Source organism: Lasioglossum baleicum, chromosome 9 (genome assembly GCF_051020765.1).
Source record: "Lasioglossum baleicum chromosome 9, iyLasBale1, whole genome shotgun sequence".
Taxonomy (NCBI): Eukaryota; Metazoa; Arthropoda; class Insecta; order Hymenoptera; family Halictidae; genus Lasioglossum; species Lasioglossum baleicum.
Genome location: NC_134937.1, coordinates 1,403,783 through 1,422,641, shown reverse-complemented (window position 1 = coordinate 1,422,641; position 18,859 = coordinate 1,403,783). Strand labels below are relative to the sequence as shown.

Sequence of the window (18,859 nt, the reverse complement as noted above, 5' to 3'; positions counted from 1 at the left end):
GGTCAATCTGATAATAAATTAAATTAAATGTACATAAAATTGATGTACAACAGAACTGCAAAACGGACGTTATTTATCAGTCGATGTATTGATGCGATGTGCTCATCGCATCGAAAGGGTAAAATATTCGCGGGGGTTGTCCCAGGAGATCCCCGCGATTCTCGAAAATGCGCAAGCATCCATCTGTTATAACCGTTCTGGCAAATCAGGCGGAGAGAAAGCAAACCTTTATGCAAATCTAGAGTCAACCGCGTATGGCACATAGCGTATCAGGGGCGCGCCCACTTCTTCGGGTCCTGAGACTCTCGGATAGTTTCGTAACACGCGCACGCGGAATCTTCGCGTTTTTTCTTCTTTATCGACCATAAACGCCTATCGTGGACTTCTGTCGGAACTTGACATTTCACCGATACTCCGTACCCATTTCAATCGAAGGACGCTGACATATTCGAGATGTCGTGTCGTTAAGACCACCGAGTTCTAGAACGACGGTAAATCACGTTCGCTGTCCCGATAGTGTTCATTAAAATCTAATAAAATTCCTACTGTACGAACACGCTTTCGAGAATCCGAAATAGAAACTGTCGTGGATCAGGATCCGTCAAGGTATTTGCTTATTCTTTATCAGTGGAAGCATAAAATGATTTCGGATTCCTGGTTTTACGATTACGCGACACGTAAAAGTGCTTCTGTGGGAATTTATTCCGTAGATTGATTCATTCGTATGCGTACTGGGGTTAGGGACGACTGGAATGCCCATAAATGCATTTCTGTGAATGATAGAATCAAGTCCAGTGGAAATATTATTTGGCCACAAACATTCCACATTCTTCTTTTTACTGCATATGTACAACGATAAACGTTAAAATGCGGACCATTATGCCCAATAAACATTGTTTATTTGAAAAGTATAGAATCCACGTAGACATTTAGTTCCAAAATTTTTGTAATGATTTCACTGTTTTTGCATTTGATCGATTTCTATCGTAAATGCATAATATCCACGATCTAGTTATAAGCTATATGTATTCAATGTTGATCTCAAAAAGGATTAGGTCCCAAAATCTATAAAATGGAGACCGTAAATGAAATCATCCGAAGCAGCTCTTCGCAAGGGGTGAAAGATGTACCGTATCAAATTAAATCGAGCAGCCTTTATCTTCATGTACGAAGACCGTGAGCAGAAGGAGCAACGTTGGCGGACGTGTTAATCGCTTAATTCGGATACGGGAGGCTGCCCGGTATTTATGGTCGGGGTCAAGGGAGAGTAGATCGTTGGAGGTACGGGTCACGATGCGTCAGGTGAAAAAAATCGTCTGGACATCGGGACGGTGTGCATCGTTATTCGAGTCACGGCGGGGTGGAGAAGGTTGTTTGTTACCTGGTCGGGCCTGAGACCGGGCGGCACCCACGTGTACTCCTCGAGCGCGCATCCGCTGTCATCGTCGCTCTGCGAGTGCCTCTGATGATGCATCAGTGCCTCCTGGAGGGCGAGACCCGGCGGGGCCGGTTGCACGGGGCTCTTGAAGGGTTCCTGGTGAGAAGAACCGGCGGCCCCGCTCTGGAAAGCCATCGCCATGGCCATCGGCGGGCCGGGACCGAGGCCGAGTCCCGAGGGACCGCCCGCCTCCGTCGAAGTCCGCTGATGCTCCTCCCTGGGACACCTGCAGCTTCTGCACACTTTCCTGGAACCAGAATTGGGCTCATCTTACTACCATTCGATACACCTTTAACTTCTATCACTCGGAGATCGTTGGTGGAGAGCAACAAACCAAACGGGGGCAAGCGGGTCCACCTGCCGGCTCTACTAGATCCACTACATCAACTAGATATCTACTAAATTAACTAGATTAACTAATAACCGTGCGAAATTGGTTATAAAAATATTTTCTATCGCACGGAGATCGTAAGTTGCCGAGGATCTACATATATATTCAACTGAGGCAGGGGAACTAAGCTGCTAGCTCTACTGTATATTTGCTAGCTCTGTTACCTCTACTAGCTCTGCTAGCTCTACTTGCTCTCCTAGCTGTACTTGCTCTGCTAGCTCTCCTAGCTCTATTAGCTCTACTAACTCCACTAACTCTACTAATTCTGCTAGCTTAACTAATAACTGCGCAAAATTGGTAGCTAAAACATTTTCTATAGCGTGGAGATCGCAAGTTGCCGGGGATATACAAACTGAACATGGGCGAGAGGATTAAGCTGCTAGCCTCACTAGCTTTACTAGCTCTACTAACTTTACTAGCTGAACTGATAACTGCGCGAAACTGGTAGCTAAACCATTTTCTATAGTGCGGAGATCGCAGATTGCCGGGGATATACAAACTGAACATGGGCGAGATCATTAAGCTGCTAGCTTCACTAGCTCTACTAGATCTACTAGATTAATTAGCATCATCGCTGAGATCGCAGGTTGCGGCAGACCTAAAAACTAAACATGGATTAGGGTATTAAGCTACTATCTTTACTAGCTTTACTAAATCTACTACATTAATTAGCATCAACTAGATGAGGCTCCTGCAGCTCTCCTGCAGCTCAGTTACAGTGGCAATATGAACGTATTATTGTGAACAATCAATATACAGCATTATTATAAACTAAATGATTAGATTATAATTAGATTATAATGATTAGGCTCCCTAAAAGAATTACATAGAGCTAGCAGTCTATTTTCCTCATCCCCGTCATGTAAAATTGAAATCCTGTCTCCCAGTCCCCAATTTCGGAAATTCCCCACCGAATCCTCTTTTCACAGCTCCTAGATACAGTATATGAAGTGTTCATCGGTTGGGGGTTGGCTTGATTGGTTCCGCTCCTATTGTTTCTACCCAATGGGGTGGATACAATGAAGAATTTGAACAATGGGCTGATGGATTGTTTAGGGAGAAGAACAGCTGGTTGACTGAACCTTTACATTCAGTTTTCTAATGATTTAGTCTCGTGATCACTTTTCCGACACTAATTTATTATCTTTGCTTTCTGTTGCCCCTATTTTTGAGATTCGAGTAGGTGTTCCTGTTATTGATCTAATTGTAACTGTTGGTAAGACTTATTGCGGAGTACGATTAATCTAGTATGTACATATTAGTTTACATATCCTGAATGTGATGACACACTTAATCGCGAATCAGGGAATTATCCTGTTGGAATTTTTTACGAATCAAGGAATTATCCTGTCGATTGGAGATTTTTTGCGTCTCTTTCTGAACTTTGATCTTTCGGGATAATGCGTCCGAAGTATGCATTACGACTTAATTTATGATCATCTTCTCCTTTTTATAGAACAGCCTCTATGCGTCGTAAAACTTCAGCGATTTCTGTTTAAGGAAACCTGTGGACACCAACGTTAACCGAGACTGTCATGCTGCATTACTAAAAAAATATTTGTCCTCGTTTGGAGGCATATGTCCCAGAAAGTACTGTATGAAAAGAAGACATTCGTTGAATAAAAAGAAGATTCGTATGTTCCTAGACAGTTACGTGAATAATAAACTGACACGCGACGATGTTTTATCTTTCACCGGTTTCAACGAATCCGATAAAAATTGCGACACAAAACGATTCATTTAGTGCTGGAAGGAATGTTACATCATCTTTCGTCAGGATTATACTTAGCGAGTTTAATTGCATTGAAGGTCGTAAACCCCAATACAGATTTATCTACGTTTTCGACTTCGAGGATCCACGATAACTTCTGTGCTATGAATTATACGGAACGCTTCATTATTACAGATACAACCAGTAATGAGGCTGATTGCGGGTAATCACTTATTGTTACAATTAGCTCAACAATTGACTACATCCTCCTCTTGAAATCACCGAATCATGACGCGAGTAGTTCATACAGTTAAACGATTCAATATCGCTCTGCGAACAAGTTTTTTCCGTTACATTTCTATCAGAATTCACAATTGAGAGATAAATCTTTACGCTATTATGACGTGCACAAATTAGTACGATAAGTTAACTTATGGGATCCTTATTTTATTTTATCATATAATTCGAATTTCACAACTCACGAATATGGGAACACGAATAAATTTTTGTTCTTCGTTTCGGCAGGTCTTCGTAAACAAATTCTTTTAAAAAGAGGTCTTCGAAAATCCTGCCTCGCGGAGCTCAATTTGTGTCAGCGCGATGCATACTGCATATTAATATGCTTGAACCCCTTCCCGAGGGATCCGAAGGGATTCCATTCCCACGGGAGCCGATAAATTTCACTCTCATTTGCATTCGTAATTCCGAGGAAACGGAAAAGATAATTTCGATTCGGTTCAGGAATCCCCGAACCGTAAACAAGCGAGAAAATAGTCGAAATTATATTCTGATTTATGCGACGATCACCGACGCCATAAGAAGTGATGATCGATGTATCATTGGTATTCTTTAATTATGTAGGCATGATCGAAGAAATTTGTTCCTCTCACACAAAAAAAAGAAATATGTTCGAAAAATAAATAATTTTTCTGTATGAAATACCGAGCTGAATATATTTTTTAAATTTTAATCTTGATGTTGGTAATGGAATCGTAAAAAGCTGCACTACGTAGAGACAGTAAAACTAACGAAAAAAATTATTTCGTGCAAATAGATGAATAAAAAGAACGAGTGAATCTTGGCAGTACATATTTTCATTAAATTCTTTATCACTTATGATTTGTTGGAACTATTGTTTGTTCGAATAACTTTGATAAAAATGCTAATATCTTTGATAAACTTTTTGGTTTCTCGTAGTACCAGTATTTTCTTCCAAGATAGGAACGACACAATTTTTGTTATACAAATTTTCCTCTGTCGGTAAGAATTTACAGTAAGGATCATAACTGGTTCCACACACTTTAAATCAAAACAACATTTTTATAAATGGACCAAACGACTTCAATTTCCTTGTACGGCTAGAAGAATTAGTTTAGTAAATGATGTGTAAAAAATATATTGACAAAATGCATTTGGACGGAACTGTGAAAAACAATAGTAACAATTGATTTTTACAACTCTTTTAGCTGGGGGCCAATAACGAAAATTCAAAGGATGTGTCTGGTCTACTGGTATGAATTATATACGCTCTAAAAATCTCATTGAAATTAGTTAATTGGTTTGCGAATTATAAACGATCAAAAGTGGTAAGAATTGCAATTCTTCAAGATTTTCGGTCTTTTTACCACTTTTGATCGTTTATAATTCGTAAACCAATTAACCAATTTCAATGAAGCTTTCGGAGCATATATAATTTATACCAGTAGACAAAACACATCTTTTAAATTTTCGTTATTGGGCCAGCTAAAAAAGTCGTAAAACTCAATTTTTAGTATTGTTTTTCAAAATTCCGATCAAATGCACAATTATTGAACTAATTCTTCTAGCCTTACAGAGACATTGAAGTCGTTTGTTCCATTCATATAAAAGTTATTCTGATTTAAAGTGTGTGGAATCAGTTATGCTCCTTACTGTATATGCATATAGTGGGTGTAGAAAGTATTCGTACACTCTTTAAAACTGAATAACTTTTTTATAATTGTAGTAAACGACCTGATTTTCTCTAATCAATTAGGAGCATTGGTTTACGAAATGATATGCAAAATGATTTTCCAAAAATCAAAGTTTACAAGGTTACATGGAAAAATAAAAAAGGCATTTTTTAAAACTTTTTTATTTGGGCCCTGAAAGAAAATTTAAAATATATGTTTTGTAGATCTACGTTAGTTATACACATACTGAGAATTTCATCGAAATCGATTGACGCAGGAAAAAACGACACGCATCGAAAGATGTACGATTCTGTTGATTTTAAGCAGAAACTGATCAAAAGTCGCGTAAAACTCATTTTTAACCGCTTGTAGCTCGTGTGTATCTCAATCGATTTCAATAAAATTTTCAGCATGTGTTTAACTAACATAGATCTACCAAACATCTATTTTAAATTTTCATTAGAGGCCCAAATAAAAGATTTAAAAAAATGCTTTTTTTCTATTTTTGCGTGCAACCTTGTAAATTATCATTTTTGCATATCATTTCGTAAACGAATGCATCTAATTGATTATAAAAAATCAGGTCGTTTAGTACAATTATAAAAAGGTTATTAGTTTTTAAAAGGTGTACAAATACTTTGAATATTCACTGTATAATATTAAGAAGTTGAACTTCATTTAATATTTTAATTAAGAGGTGTGTTGAACTTGAGAGGGTGGTTTCATCCCTTCGATTCGAAGAAGACGCGTGTCTTCTCTGTAAAGTTTTCCTGCTATCAGTTAGTTTGGAAGATTGAACAAGAAAAAGTTATTCGTAAGAAGTCCGATCGTGGATTGCACTCTCTCAGAGTTGTGAATGGCGGCCGAGATCTATTGGCTCGAGGTGGAAAGTGCGAGCGTTACAATTTAGAGAACGGCCTGTCATTACGGGCGTAGTCGGCGTCGACGTCGAACCGCGCGGCAAGAAATTCAATTTCCACGAGACGCGACCGACTGGAGCAGTGCCACGGCTGATTGCACACCGAGGAATGACCAAGGCATCACTTTACTTATCAAGCCCTACGGTTCCGAGACCGAGCAACCCCGTAAATAACGTGTCGGAATTTAAAAATCGATTAACCATCGCTTAGTCGAGATATAATGACACGAACGTTTTTCCAACGGAGGCCACCGATTTACTTCAGCATTGCAAATTCGAGTGTTCGAAAAAGAAGATCGATTTCGACGCGCCAGCAGCAATCTGCGCTCGAAACACACTTTCGATCTTTTTCGTTTTTCTGGCGAGACCGTAATCGCTTTTATTCAAGGTCGATTGAAGGCGAAGGTGCTCGCGTTCGTTGGCGGTTCGACCGGAGTTATGTGGATCGGTTGGTTCGTTGTGTTCGATGTTTTTGTCGAAGGAGAAACGATATAATCGCGGTGGTTGTTTATTGATTTACTATGGTGGAATGCTTTTGTCTGGAAGCCGTAGTTGGCCATTGACTCGAGGAAAACTTGTTTATCCACGAGCAGATTATACCGAGTGAACGAATGATCGATGGTGCCGAATTAATCTAGAAATTGTTGCGACAGAAACTATTATTCAAAATTATGGCTTCTACGAGGAATGCTGGATATATTTAAAGAAAGTTCCAACTTTCATAGCGTTATTACGTAGATTATGCTATTTAGAAAGCTTTCGCGATTTTTCTGATAGAAATTCTCTCGTGCAATGGCGCGTGCACACTTTCCACGCGTCGCGTCGCGTCGAAGAAAAAGAAAACGGGCTTCCGTGATGCATGCGCTCGCTCAATGTCTTTGTCGCCGATTCCAAGGTGGATTATAGTCGGCATGGTTCTCTTGGGAGCCTGAGCTCATTCCCATGAAAAAGGAGGGTACACGAACAAAATGGCGTCACTTAAAAGAAAGAAGCGCGGTGTCGTGCGATCCCTCGTGAGAAACCGATTTCGATCAAGATTTCTCCGTTACGAATTCCAGAAAATAAATGAAATTGAGTCTGTCGACATTCGACGATTTAGCAAAAAGTAACGTTTCCCAACAGGTCTCGCAGAGTTTAATCGAAGTCGACGTAAGACGCTTCGACCACCTTGCCTTAATCCTTAAAGCCTCCAGGTGCATACACGCACCATATTCGCATTTAAGACTCCAGGTGCACACGTGTACCGTGAATTTCTTGTGTTATTTTATACCGGGACTATTTTACATAATACTACCCGAGTAGTTTTTAAATAAGCCGTATCATTTCTGCATCACCACTAGGTTATTCCCATAAAGCCATGAAACACTGCCACGATGCCTAAGCAATTTTTCAATAAGTCGAGTAGTTCGCGCATCCACATTTTTAAACATTACAAACAGATACCAAAAACACAGAAACAGTATTTTCCTCACGGACCAACGCTGCTAACAAGGCGGGCAACATACTTCCTGCCACTGTTCGACAAGCGCGACCTTGAACCCAGAATCGCACCAACCCCGAATTACCAAGCACTCGAAAGCGCGACCAAGGTCGTAGGAGGAATCACAAATCTGAGACGATCCTCGAGTGAAGAATCACCGGCCGCTCGGATTCACCGACTCACTGCACCGCGAACAAAAGGAGGCAACCAACGCCTCTGGGAGCGGATAGGCACTGCGTCATCGGTGGTGAACTTTCATCGCGCAAAGAAAGAAAGAAGAGGCGGATCCGCGCGCCGGTCGCAGACAGATCGCTCGGAAGAAAAACCCGCGGGCGATGGAGAAACGAGATCAACGTGGAACTCACTCTGAGGAGGCGGCGACGGCTGCAGCGGCCGCGACATCGTAACCCGAATGCAGGGAGCTGCACTCTGCGGCGCGGTTGCATTCCGGCTCTACGAGCCCGCCTCGCTCGTGCTCGAAGGCCGCGGCCGCGGCATCGTGGGCGCCGTTCAGGAACTCGACGCACTTCTCGGTGGGACTGGCCCGGGCGGTAGCTAACGCAGGACATCCGATAACGTCGTCGGCCACGTGCTCGTCCTCGCGGCTCCTGAGGAACGCGTCTAAATAGTGTTCATCGGCGGCGGGCAATTCGTAGACAGTACCCGGAGTCCAATTGCTATGAATATCCCTGCGAGCGGAGGTGTCCTCCTCTATGGGTTTGCCCTGGTCGTTCTTTCTAGCGTAGAGCTTGCGCAGGTAGGCTTCCTGATGGCTTCTGGTGGCCCAGCAGCCGCCCTGCCACCATCGCTTCGACCCCAGCAGCGACGTCTTCCGTCTCCTCGCGAGGCTCGACATCCTTTCAGCGATTCGGCCCTGTCATTCGCGGGGTCCGCTCTTCAATGGTGTCCGAGTGTCTCCGCGCCTCGGCCGTGACTTTCACGGCGCATCAGCGCTGATCATCCGGCCGGTTCACGGTGGTGTGTACCTGGTCTTTTTGTCCCGGCGATATCGGCGCTCTTTATCCGGCGATCGCTGTCCGTCGTTCCTCTTTGCGCGCGCGTTCGTCTCTCGCGTTTAATCCAGGCGCATTAAGCCTCGGCGGGGCCCGATCCGGCGATCGCCAGCCGATCGTCGCTGCGTCCTTCGGCTCGATCGCCGCGTAGCGATAAGATCGTGGTCCACCCGGTCCCCGGAGCCCGTCGCGTCGATCTCTCGATCGTTCCGGGGCTCGTCACGCTCGCGGCTGGCCGGCTGCTCGTGGAGGAAGTCGTCATCGCGACCGATCGATAAAGAAGAGATCTGGATGTCGGTGGTGCTGCTTGCCCGTTAGGCGGCGGCGGCCACGGGGGACCGGGCTCGCGCGAGCTGGGCCCGATTGACGATTGCGCGCCGCATCTCCGCCGATCGGCACGCGCTCGCGAAACACACGCTCGAGAGGACAGGACGCTGCGAGGACGAGAACAAGGGGTGTGGAGGGGCGGAGAGAACAGAGGGGAAGAGAGAGAGGAAGACGAGAAAGAGTGAGAGAGAATGGAACAGGCGAGAACCAGAGGAGAAAGAGGATCGAAGGGGTAGCCGAAGGGGGGGCGGGAGAGAAAGAGACACAACAGGGATCCAGGAGAGAGAAAGCCGGCAAGGGACGAAGACGGGGAGGAGAGGCCAATCTGTACGTATAACCGGTAGTACAGTCGGAGATTAACGTTTTAATACGCGGCGCGTACGCCGAAGCACAAAGGGGGACCGAAGCCGATAACGTTCCACCGGTCGATCGGTACTCCCGATCTCTCGGGGCCTCCCACTCGCGAGAAACACCGAACTAGACACACGATGAGATCCGTAGATCCCACGACGCGGATCGCGATGCCACCGAACCGGAATACACCTCTATCCGCTCGACGGGCGAATCCGCTTCACGTCAGCCCGTTGACACGCGACGTCCGCTCATCACTCGGCTCCGGAAAGGAACGCGCGGTTACGTTCGAGGGCCGTCATCTTGCCGGAGCACTGTACCATCCGCTGTCAATGTTGACGAGAGAAGCGATACCGCTTCGAGGCTCGCTGATCCCGGGATCGGCGGACCGGAACCGAGGAGAGACGACCACGAAGGAGAGGACGACTATCCGCTTGTCGCCTCGCCAGGTGGACCGTTTCTTCCGAGGACGATGCGCGAGAAACTGTTCGAACGCGCGCGATTCGAAGGGGTTTCGGCCGAAATTTAAGGGCCCGACGTTCGATCACGGACCGTTGTGGGCACCGGTGGTTTGACGGCGCGGAAGAACGGTCCCGCGAGCGGTTCGGCCGCGACAAAAAGCTTCTAGAAGCGGCGTCCCGGGTTTTCCACTCGGGCGTGCTGAGGCCGAGCGGACACTGAGCGTACTCCGGGGCTCAGGGCGGCCGGAGAAGAGCGGGGTACGAGCGGACCCCGCTCTAGGGTAGGGGGACCAGGGGTCCGTTCTAGGGTAGGGGGATCAGGGGCCCGTTCTCTCTCGTAACGCCGCGGACGTCCGTGCGTGTAACTTCCACGCCGCCAATGCCGGCTCGCCTGCCCCCACCAACCCATACCCTCCCTCCCTGCCTCCCCTCGCTCGCTTCACCCTCTTGCTCTTTTCGTCTCTGTCTCTCTCACTCTCTCCCGATATATTTATATTCGTTTCTAATACGTGTGGCGTGTCGGGGCCCGACGCCTCGCCGAGAGACCCCCGTTCGAAGTACGCGCGCACTCTACTCGCGGTACTTCGATGTATGCGTGCGTCAGGACGAATAGCTTCCCCGTCTCCCCTCGGGATCCCCCTCCTTCCCTTCCTGGTCACCCTGAAGGCATTCTGACCAGGATGGACCGTCCACGGGATCCGACCATCGCTCGCGGTACCCGATCGCCACCGGGGGACAGTTTGCACGCGAGACACCGTCGCTTTTGGGGATGCTCACCGAGAGCGGCTTCTTCGTCAGCTGGGGCATCACGCAGATTTTTATGGTTGGTTTCTTCGGGTTTTTATTCCGCGACATGTTCGGATTCGTTTGCGTCCGATATTCGTTTTTGGGGTTTCGTTTGAAATCTGCACACACGGTATGTTTCGATTAGACTGCCTCGATCTCGTTCTTTCTTTTGCGACGAGCTCGTACCGGACGTGGATATTGCTTGAATAAATCATTTGGGAAATGATGAATAATATTCATGGTTTGGCTCAATTGAAGAAGCAAATGGTTTTATTCAGCATAATACGCATGATACTGTTGGGTATATGCGAGTATGTTGCTGCAATTTGATTTAATCTTTTGAAATTGCATATTTTGTGCATTCAACTTTTTATATGTTTTTGGTATCTTGTTATAGTCCCTGTTCAGTGTTTAATATTTACCAAGTACATTCAAATTTGCAATGTATGAACATTTTCTTTAAGGGAAGAAGATTTCATGTAATTTCACCGACATATTATGAAATTATACTATATAAAAATTCTGGAGTATTCGTATTAAAATCACGTTTATTGTTAAATATTTAATACGAACAGTTATTTAAGATATTATCAAAAGATTAACACAAGAAAGAGGATTTCTCCATGAAAATTGCTGCTTTTTATAACTGAATCGCATATAATACGCGCATTGAAGTTATTCCAATCAGCTTCTCATCATTTTCTCCTTTTCTTATAATTCAGCGATATTCTGCTGGTATATCATTACGATACCTGTTATACTTTCCATCGAGGAAGTAAGACGAACACTCGGACCATGCTCATTTAACGGGCACGGTATTAAATCATCTACGGAGAACGAAAGCCAGCGGTCACAAAAGAAAAAAATATTCGAAAACGAATTCCCGTACCACTAATTTGAAAGCACTCGAGCCAGACTGCAATTTTTAATGGCAGTCGGGCAAACTGGATCGCCTCGAATATGTTGTAGTTCACCGAGCGGTTAGAACTAGGAAATTCTTACGTAACCAGACTGGAACTAGTCTTTTTCCGGCGGATTCTAGGATCGTATAATGATACAGGCTTTCCCATCGACCGCTGCGGTTCAATCGCTTAATCATCGTCCAGCATCTTCTCAGATTCCGACGTGTTCCGTTTCAATCAATGCTGAAGGAACACGGCTGAGTAGCATTTCAAGGAGAAACATTGTAGACTCCAATAATCACTGTGGCAGAGAGCACGATTAAATTGACGTTAGACGTATCCGAGAGATCAAAGTGCTCCATTTTAGAATCCTGCTTTCGCAATCATTGCAGACATTTGTTGGAACTGCTCCTGCAGAAATTTATTTTATAAACCGATTCATTTATACGTCGAATCAATTGCAGTCTCGGTAAATGCATGTTCGTAACAATAAAATTACACGTCTCTGTTTTTATATCAACTTCTCAATTACGTTTATCGAACACGGCGCAAAGGAAAGTTTTCGTTCAGAAATATCAACCTAAACTTGATCATAAAAAGTTCTGTTCAAGAATAAATTTCTCATGAAATTCTTCTTTGTGCTGGGTTTTCGTTTAATTACATGTAAAAGAAATTTTTATTTCATTTAACAGTGATGAGAATAATGATTCGCATTGAATACTATTTATTATATCATATACAGTGTCCATTCTTCTGAGCAACCAAACAGTTTTCCCACTTGAAAAATTGTTCTCCCGTTCGAGAAATGATTCTCTCATTCGATTTTTCCAGGTAATAATAGGAGTGTACCGATCGCTATCGCTTAATGCTACAGTAATCTCGAACCCTATTACTCTTATCACGAGAAATATCTGGCAGATTGGCCAGCGTGCGAGAGAAAGAAAACGGATTAAGATGTATTTTAATAAATAAACTATTACACCGCACCGTATTATTTTCCATATCGGTCGAATTAGAGATTAATTGCAGATGCTGCACGACCGGAATGCGAACAAAGATGTGTTGTTTTATTTTTGTGCGAAGGTTTAAGAACAGACTACGCTATTTACTATTTAAATTATGCATTTTACCTGGCCGCTGCCCCGGAGGTAGGAATGAGAGATCTTCCCCCCACCCTTCGGCACTCTGAACAAGCAAATTTCATCATGGTTGCTCGAGATACATATTTCTCCGGGGCCTGGCATGCCTTTGATAGCCTATTTTTTACCGACTGATTGCAGTTCGTAATGGACAGAGCGATTCTTGTATTTATTGCTAACCAATTAAACGGATATCTTGCCCCTCTTCGCCGGCCCCTTTATTTATGGGTGGTGTGCTGCGGCACGATATTTACCTGTATAGCGCCAAAAGAGATGCATAAATATGGGCCCGTACTTAGAATTCGCTATTAATTAAGGGAGCGAGAGACCACGGTGATAATTTGCTTTATTGAATAGCATTTCTTCAATTAATGTACCGGGCGTTTGTTAAATTTCGATCAGGAGTCATGATCGAACAATTCCATTTCATACGTAACCATTGAACTACCGAGCCATTCAGAACGGCGGATTTCAGTTATTCTTGTTTTACAAGTCGTGAAATTGTAGAAATATTTTCTTGAGAAACTTTTTAGTAGGCTTCAAATCTGAGTCGACAGATCAGGGGAGCTGACTCGAAATTGGGAATTGTCACGTGACTAATCGTAGAAGGGGAAGGGTGGAGAGGGGGACAAGTCCTAATCTGATGACTCTGCTTCTGTGAAATCTGAATAAATCAAATCCTGTTATTATTATACACTACTGTGCAAAAAGAAAGAACCATCCAGTATAATTATAAGATATAATGACAGAGAGACAATATCTTTATGTAGATATTGTATTGTACAATGATTGATTTATTGCATTCAAAGTATCAGATAATCTGCAATAACACATATTCTCAAAACTATTCAAGTAAACAGCGGAATCCTTTTTCAAAACTTACTGTGTTTTTATTTGATGTTATACGCTTTTCTATTTAATATGGCCGGGTGCTTCTTTCTTTTGCACAGTAGTGTATATTTCTTTATAATGATATCAGGATTTAATTTATCTATGTGCACGGTAGTGCACCAGCCAAGTTCTCGCACTACCTCCTTTTACACGAAACAACTTGGCCCTTTTTTAGAGGCTTATAACACGGCACTGGAGGCAGATGAAGAGATGTAATTTCGTACACTTGTTAAATGCTATCATGTCTCAATATTGACAAAACATTAATCTTCCAACATTAGTAGGTTCCGAGATATAGGACCTAAAAAATCGCTAAATTTGTTACTGACTGACTGACAGATCATCAAAACCTTTTGGCTACTTCCCATTGAACTACAAGCTTGAAATTTGGTACATAGATCCACCATAACAAAGACTCAAAGGAATAATTATCAAAGTTTGAATTTTACACCTTAAAGGGGTTGTATTATGAAAAAGAAGCATTACGAAATAGATACGTAGGATAGAGAACATTGCAGCATAACATATACGTAAGTATACGTTTTATGTATTAGCTTCGAAATCGCAACAAATACTGATCAAAAAGCGTCGCCGGCAGAGTGTTAATCTTCGATACTTTGAATTTGGTTTTTGTCTTGTAGATTAGAAAAGGATTTTTTTCTTTGATCGTTGCTGCGTTGTTTAGATTTTTTCCCTGTCCTCTACTTTGCCATTGGGACTGTTTAGGATTTAATGACTCAGGGATAAGAGTAATACCTACTTGATAATTGATGAAATTTCAACAAAAATTGATGAAATCCCAACAAAAATATCCTGTAAACAGGAGCCAAGTTCTTACGGCCGTAAAAAGTTGTGAAGTCGAACAAAATACGGCCAAGTTCGTCAGCTTTGAAATACCTCTTGCAATACTGTAAAAAGCGTTTGTAAAAATTAGTTTAAAAGAAGGCTATTTAATCTTTAAAGAGTTACATGGAGGGCTAAATTATTCAAACTTGGCCGCTACTTAACACCTTTTATGTCCATTGGTTTAAAAAGTAACGGCCAAGTTTGAATAATTTAGCCCCCTCCATGTAACTCTTGAAAAATTAAATAGCGTTCTTTTAAACTAATTTTTACAAACGCTTTTTTCAGTACTGCAAGAGGTATTTCTAAGCTAACGAACTTGGCCGTATTTTGTTTGATCTCGCAACTTTTTACGGCCGTAAAAACTTGGCTCCTATTTACAGGATGTTTTTGTTGGGATTCAGATTTCACAAAAGCAGAATCGTCAGATTAGGACTTGTTTCCCACTCTACCCATCCCTTCCTACGATGAGCCACTTCACTAATTCGGTCATACATCTCCTTAGAGCTGGGTAGTGTAGTGTTAAACAAAAAAAAGAGTACAAATTGTAGGAAATATGTTCCAAGGAATTTAAGGGCCTGATTAAAAGAGTTGCTGATTGAATGCCTCGATAAAGAATTTCGCTTAAAAGAATTAAAGAATTGTGCTCTTTTTTACCACGTTTTTAAACAAGACTTTTAATCTTGTGGTAATTCAGGAAGCGTGTAAGCTGTTTTACGCCGATGAATTCTGATCAAGATCCACGGGACCACCTGGTATAATATGTAAGGATCGAAGATCCAGCGAAATCTCCGAGAAGCCACAAGAACTTGGCTTCGGTTTCAATTTCGATGAACTTCATGGGTTAAGCGTCGGCTAATAACCATTAATGGTACGTAACAATTAACCACAGACAGAAGTTTCTAAGTATACTTCGGGTATTTATGCCATTCTTGCGAACTCTGCCCTTTCGCGTTACAAATCATCGATACGAGAATTACGTCGGACTACCTAGAGTTGTTACAAGATACATGTGCAGCTACTTTACGAAGTATTACCGTAACGTTGTGAATGTTAATAGCAAGTCGCTTTCTCGAGATTAATTTAGAAACACACAGAAGTACGAGCCTTGAAATTATGATTAAAAGTCCTCTGCCATTAAGTGTTTGTCGAGTGTTTATTAATTCGTGAAATATATGTAGTTGTAATTCAGAGGGATCTTAGATTCTCTGAACACGGCTCAGTATTTCCGTTAACGATATTGAACTGCTGTTACTTGGCGTTTCAAAAACAATTCTAATCTTATTGTTAATCGAATCTTATTACTTGTTATATGCATAGTGACTCCCACTAATATTCGGACACTCTTAAAAAGACGATAAGTTTTTAAATATTGGACCATACGATTTGAACTATATTTTGAGAAGTTAGAACAATTAGTTTGCTGCACAACGTGGAGAAAATTTTTGAAAAATACTTGCAAGTTGTCGGAATTGCAGAGAAAATACTAAAGGTTGTATTTTGCAACTTTTTTTTATGTGAGCTTACAAACTAATTGTAAAAACTAATTGTAAAAAAGTTTTTTTTTTTCTTGAGCGTCCGAATATTAATGCTTGTTCTCTCTCGTGTCTGCCTTAAAATATTTTTCTAAAACGCAAAACGAAAGGATTCAATAAATAAATCGAAACTCAGGAAAATACAGATTTCGAGATGCCTTGGTGGCTACAGAATTGTCTTCTCGGAATAATTTACACGCCCAATTTTTGAGCGCATTACGTTCGGCTTATGCAACAATTATTTAATTATTTCTCTACCTGCCACATCTTCTCGGAACAAATCAATTTCACACCGCAATTCGATGCCTCGGACGAAACCGCAACTGCTTCAAATTTCGTTACCACTTATACTTCGGTGCAAACCCCACTCCGAGGACCGATCCGGATGGGATTTTTTGTTGCGACGATCGAGGAAAGCGCTAACACATGGCCAAAATTATTGGATACTCAGATAATGACTCTATAGGAAAACCACGGTGAAAAGGTCGTGCCATGTATACCTGCAAAATGGAGGGGATACGAATATCGCGTTCATTCGTCACGCAGTTTTCGTACAGGGAACTACGGTGTCAAGAAGCAAGGGTGGAGTATTTCAAGTGAATGTTAAGTGTATTTTGTTTCCGTGTACCATGGATGTAGTTGATGAATGTAAGTACTATGCATAATAATAATAATATCGGATTTATATTAATTAGTGTTTATAATGCATGAAGATAAAGTTTGATGCACAGATTTTAAAGATGAATACCAATTTTTGCAAAATTTCTTTTCAAGTCATGTAGTAAAATAATTGTTCTAACCTGTCAAAAAATCTGATATTAAAAAGGTTATCGTGTTTATAATGTATGAAGATAAAGTTCGATGCACGGATTTTAAAGATGGATACAGGCGTTGTATATTCCTCAATATTCTCGTTCAGACTTGTAGTAGATATATTTTCTTAAATTATTTTGACCATTTCGACCAGTTGCAATTTTTGCAAAATTTCTTTTCACGTCATGTAGTAAAATAATTGTTCCAACTTCCCAAAAAATCTGATATTAAAAAAGTAATCGTGTTTATAATGTATGAAGATTAAGTTTGATGCACAGATTTTGAAGATGCATACCAGACGTTGTATATTCCTCAATATTCTTGTTCAGACTTGCAGTAGACATTTTTTCTTACATTATTTTGACCATTATTTTTCGCCATGTAGTAAATTAATTGTTCCAACTTTTCAAAAACATCTGATATTAAAAAGGTTATCGTCCTTTTAAAAGTGTCCGAATATTACTGTGCTTCTCTGTATTTTGACCACGTTTTGGCGATTTCCGACCACTATGCGACGAGGAATCGGCTCGATTACCGAAAACCAACGTGTTCGCCTCGCAAGAATGTTTCTCAGGCTCGTCGATCCAGAGAAAGCCGGCGGCGTGAACGGGTGCCCGGTTCATTGTAAAATTGACCGTCTCGTTGTTCGATCGATTAAAAAGAGATTGAGGACGTTTTATATCGATCGTAACTGGCTTCAAATTGGCCGCCTAATTTAATTCAGCTGGTAACGATACAGGGAGAGCGCGACGAGGCACCCGGTTCTCGGGCCGGGCTGCTTGTCCTCCCTTTTTCTTTCGGGTGTTCTTCCAGGAACGCCGAGCCCGAGAAATGTCTTCATCGCGTGATTCCGGTGGCCATCGGCCGTGCTGAATCGATTTTTTGTGCGAATTATATCAATCGCCCGCAACCCCGAAACCGTTCCCTCGCGGGATCCTTCCTTTTTGTACGGACGCTTAAAATATTGCACGTCGCCTCCGCCATTTCCGCGTCGCTTTAACATCATTACCGACAAATAATCTTGAAAAATGAGCTCCGATGATTTTACGAGGTGTTGCGCAACTAACGGCGCGGTTCGAGGATGTCCTACCGGCATTAATCATTTAACACTTTCCCGGCTGATGGCACCGACGTGCGAGAAACGACGGTCAATCGCTGATTGCACACTGGCCGTCCATTTTCACCGTTACTACTCGAAGATTGTTATGTTTTTCTGTGCACAGTGATTGTGCTCTTTGATCAACGCCACGAATGCAAATCAATTGCGATGTGCCTGACTTGACAGCGGATCTTCTGCCTGAATTTCGATAAATTGTTCAATAGGTTGAACATGATATAACCGTATGTTCAAATTCTTCTAATGAGATTTTATTAATTTATGCTAAACATGAGTATAGGTGAAATTGAAAACAATGAAAAGATTTAAAGAATTTCAGAAAGTCAATGTATTATTATCATCTTATTCAAGTCATTCAAAAGACAATGAAATTCCTATTTAGCTCCTATTTCTTACAATCGACGAAGACAATTTTCATTCTCCATAAAGTTCGCACTTGATTAAACACCGAATTGTAATCACATTAACATCATTTGATTAAGTAGTCTAATATTATAATTAGTATAATACAAGTCTAATACAAAACTTGAAGAAACGATAGAGGTATTTAACGACACTGTTACATTATTTTTGACTTTTCAAGCCGATTAACACTATACCTACCGACCATTAAAAGTGACTAATGTGTGTATGGTATTATAAAGATAAAAAGATTAAATTTATTTATATTTTGTGCGATTTTACCACGTTTTTATTAGCTCGCTTTCTTGTCCGTCTGTTTGTCTGTCTCTGTCTGTTCGGTACAAATTTTGAAATTGATTTTAAACTAACTCCCCGATGAACTAGAGACTTGAAATTTTAAACACAGCTC

The 18,859-nt window shown here is 42.0% G+C and overlaps 2 protein-coding genes across 12 annotated transcripts in view; one reads left to right on the top strand and one right to left on the bottom strand.

The window, feature by feature from the left end:
* Positions 1-18,859, bottom strand: part of LOC143211847 (uncharacterized) — a 272,266-nt gene that overhangs the window by 18,093 nt on the left and 235,314 nt on the right. For 6 of the 10 annotated variants that reach the window (XM_076429892.1, XM_076429883.1, XM_076429884.1 and 3 more), the window contains one exon: positions 1,382-1,685. In XM_076429892.1, coding sequence (XP_076286007.1) covers positions 1,382-1,685 — 304 coding nt within the window. Of the gene's footprint in view, positions 1-1,381; positions 1,686-7,895; positions 7,915-7,955; positions 8,208-8,235; positions 10,411-18,859 lie in introns of those variants that run through there. The other 4 variants (XM_076429888.1, XM_076429882.1, XM_076429890.1 and 1 more) reach the window with 4 other exon arrangements.
* LOC143211859 (histone-lysine N-methyltransferase SETMAR-like) overlaps positions 1-18,859 on the top strand; it is a 266,618-nt gene that overhangs the window by 46,268 nt on the left and 201,491 nt on the right. The gene's annotated exons all lie outside the window — the stretch shown is intronic.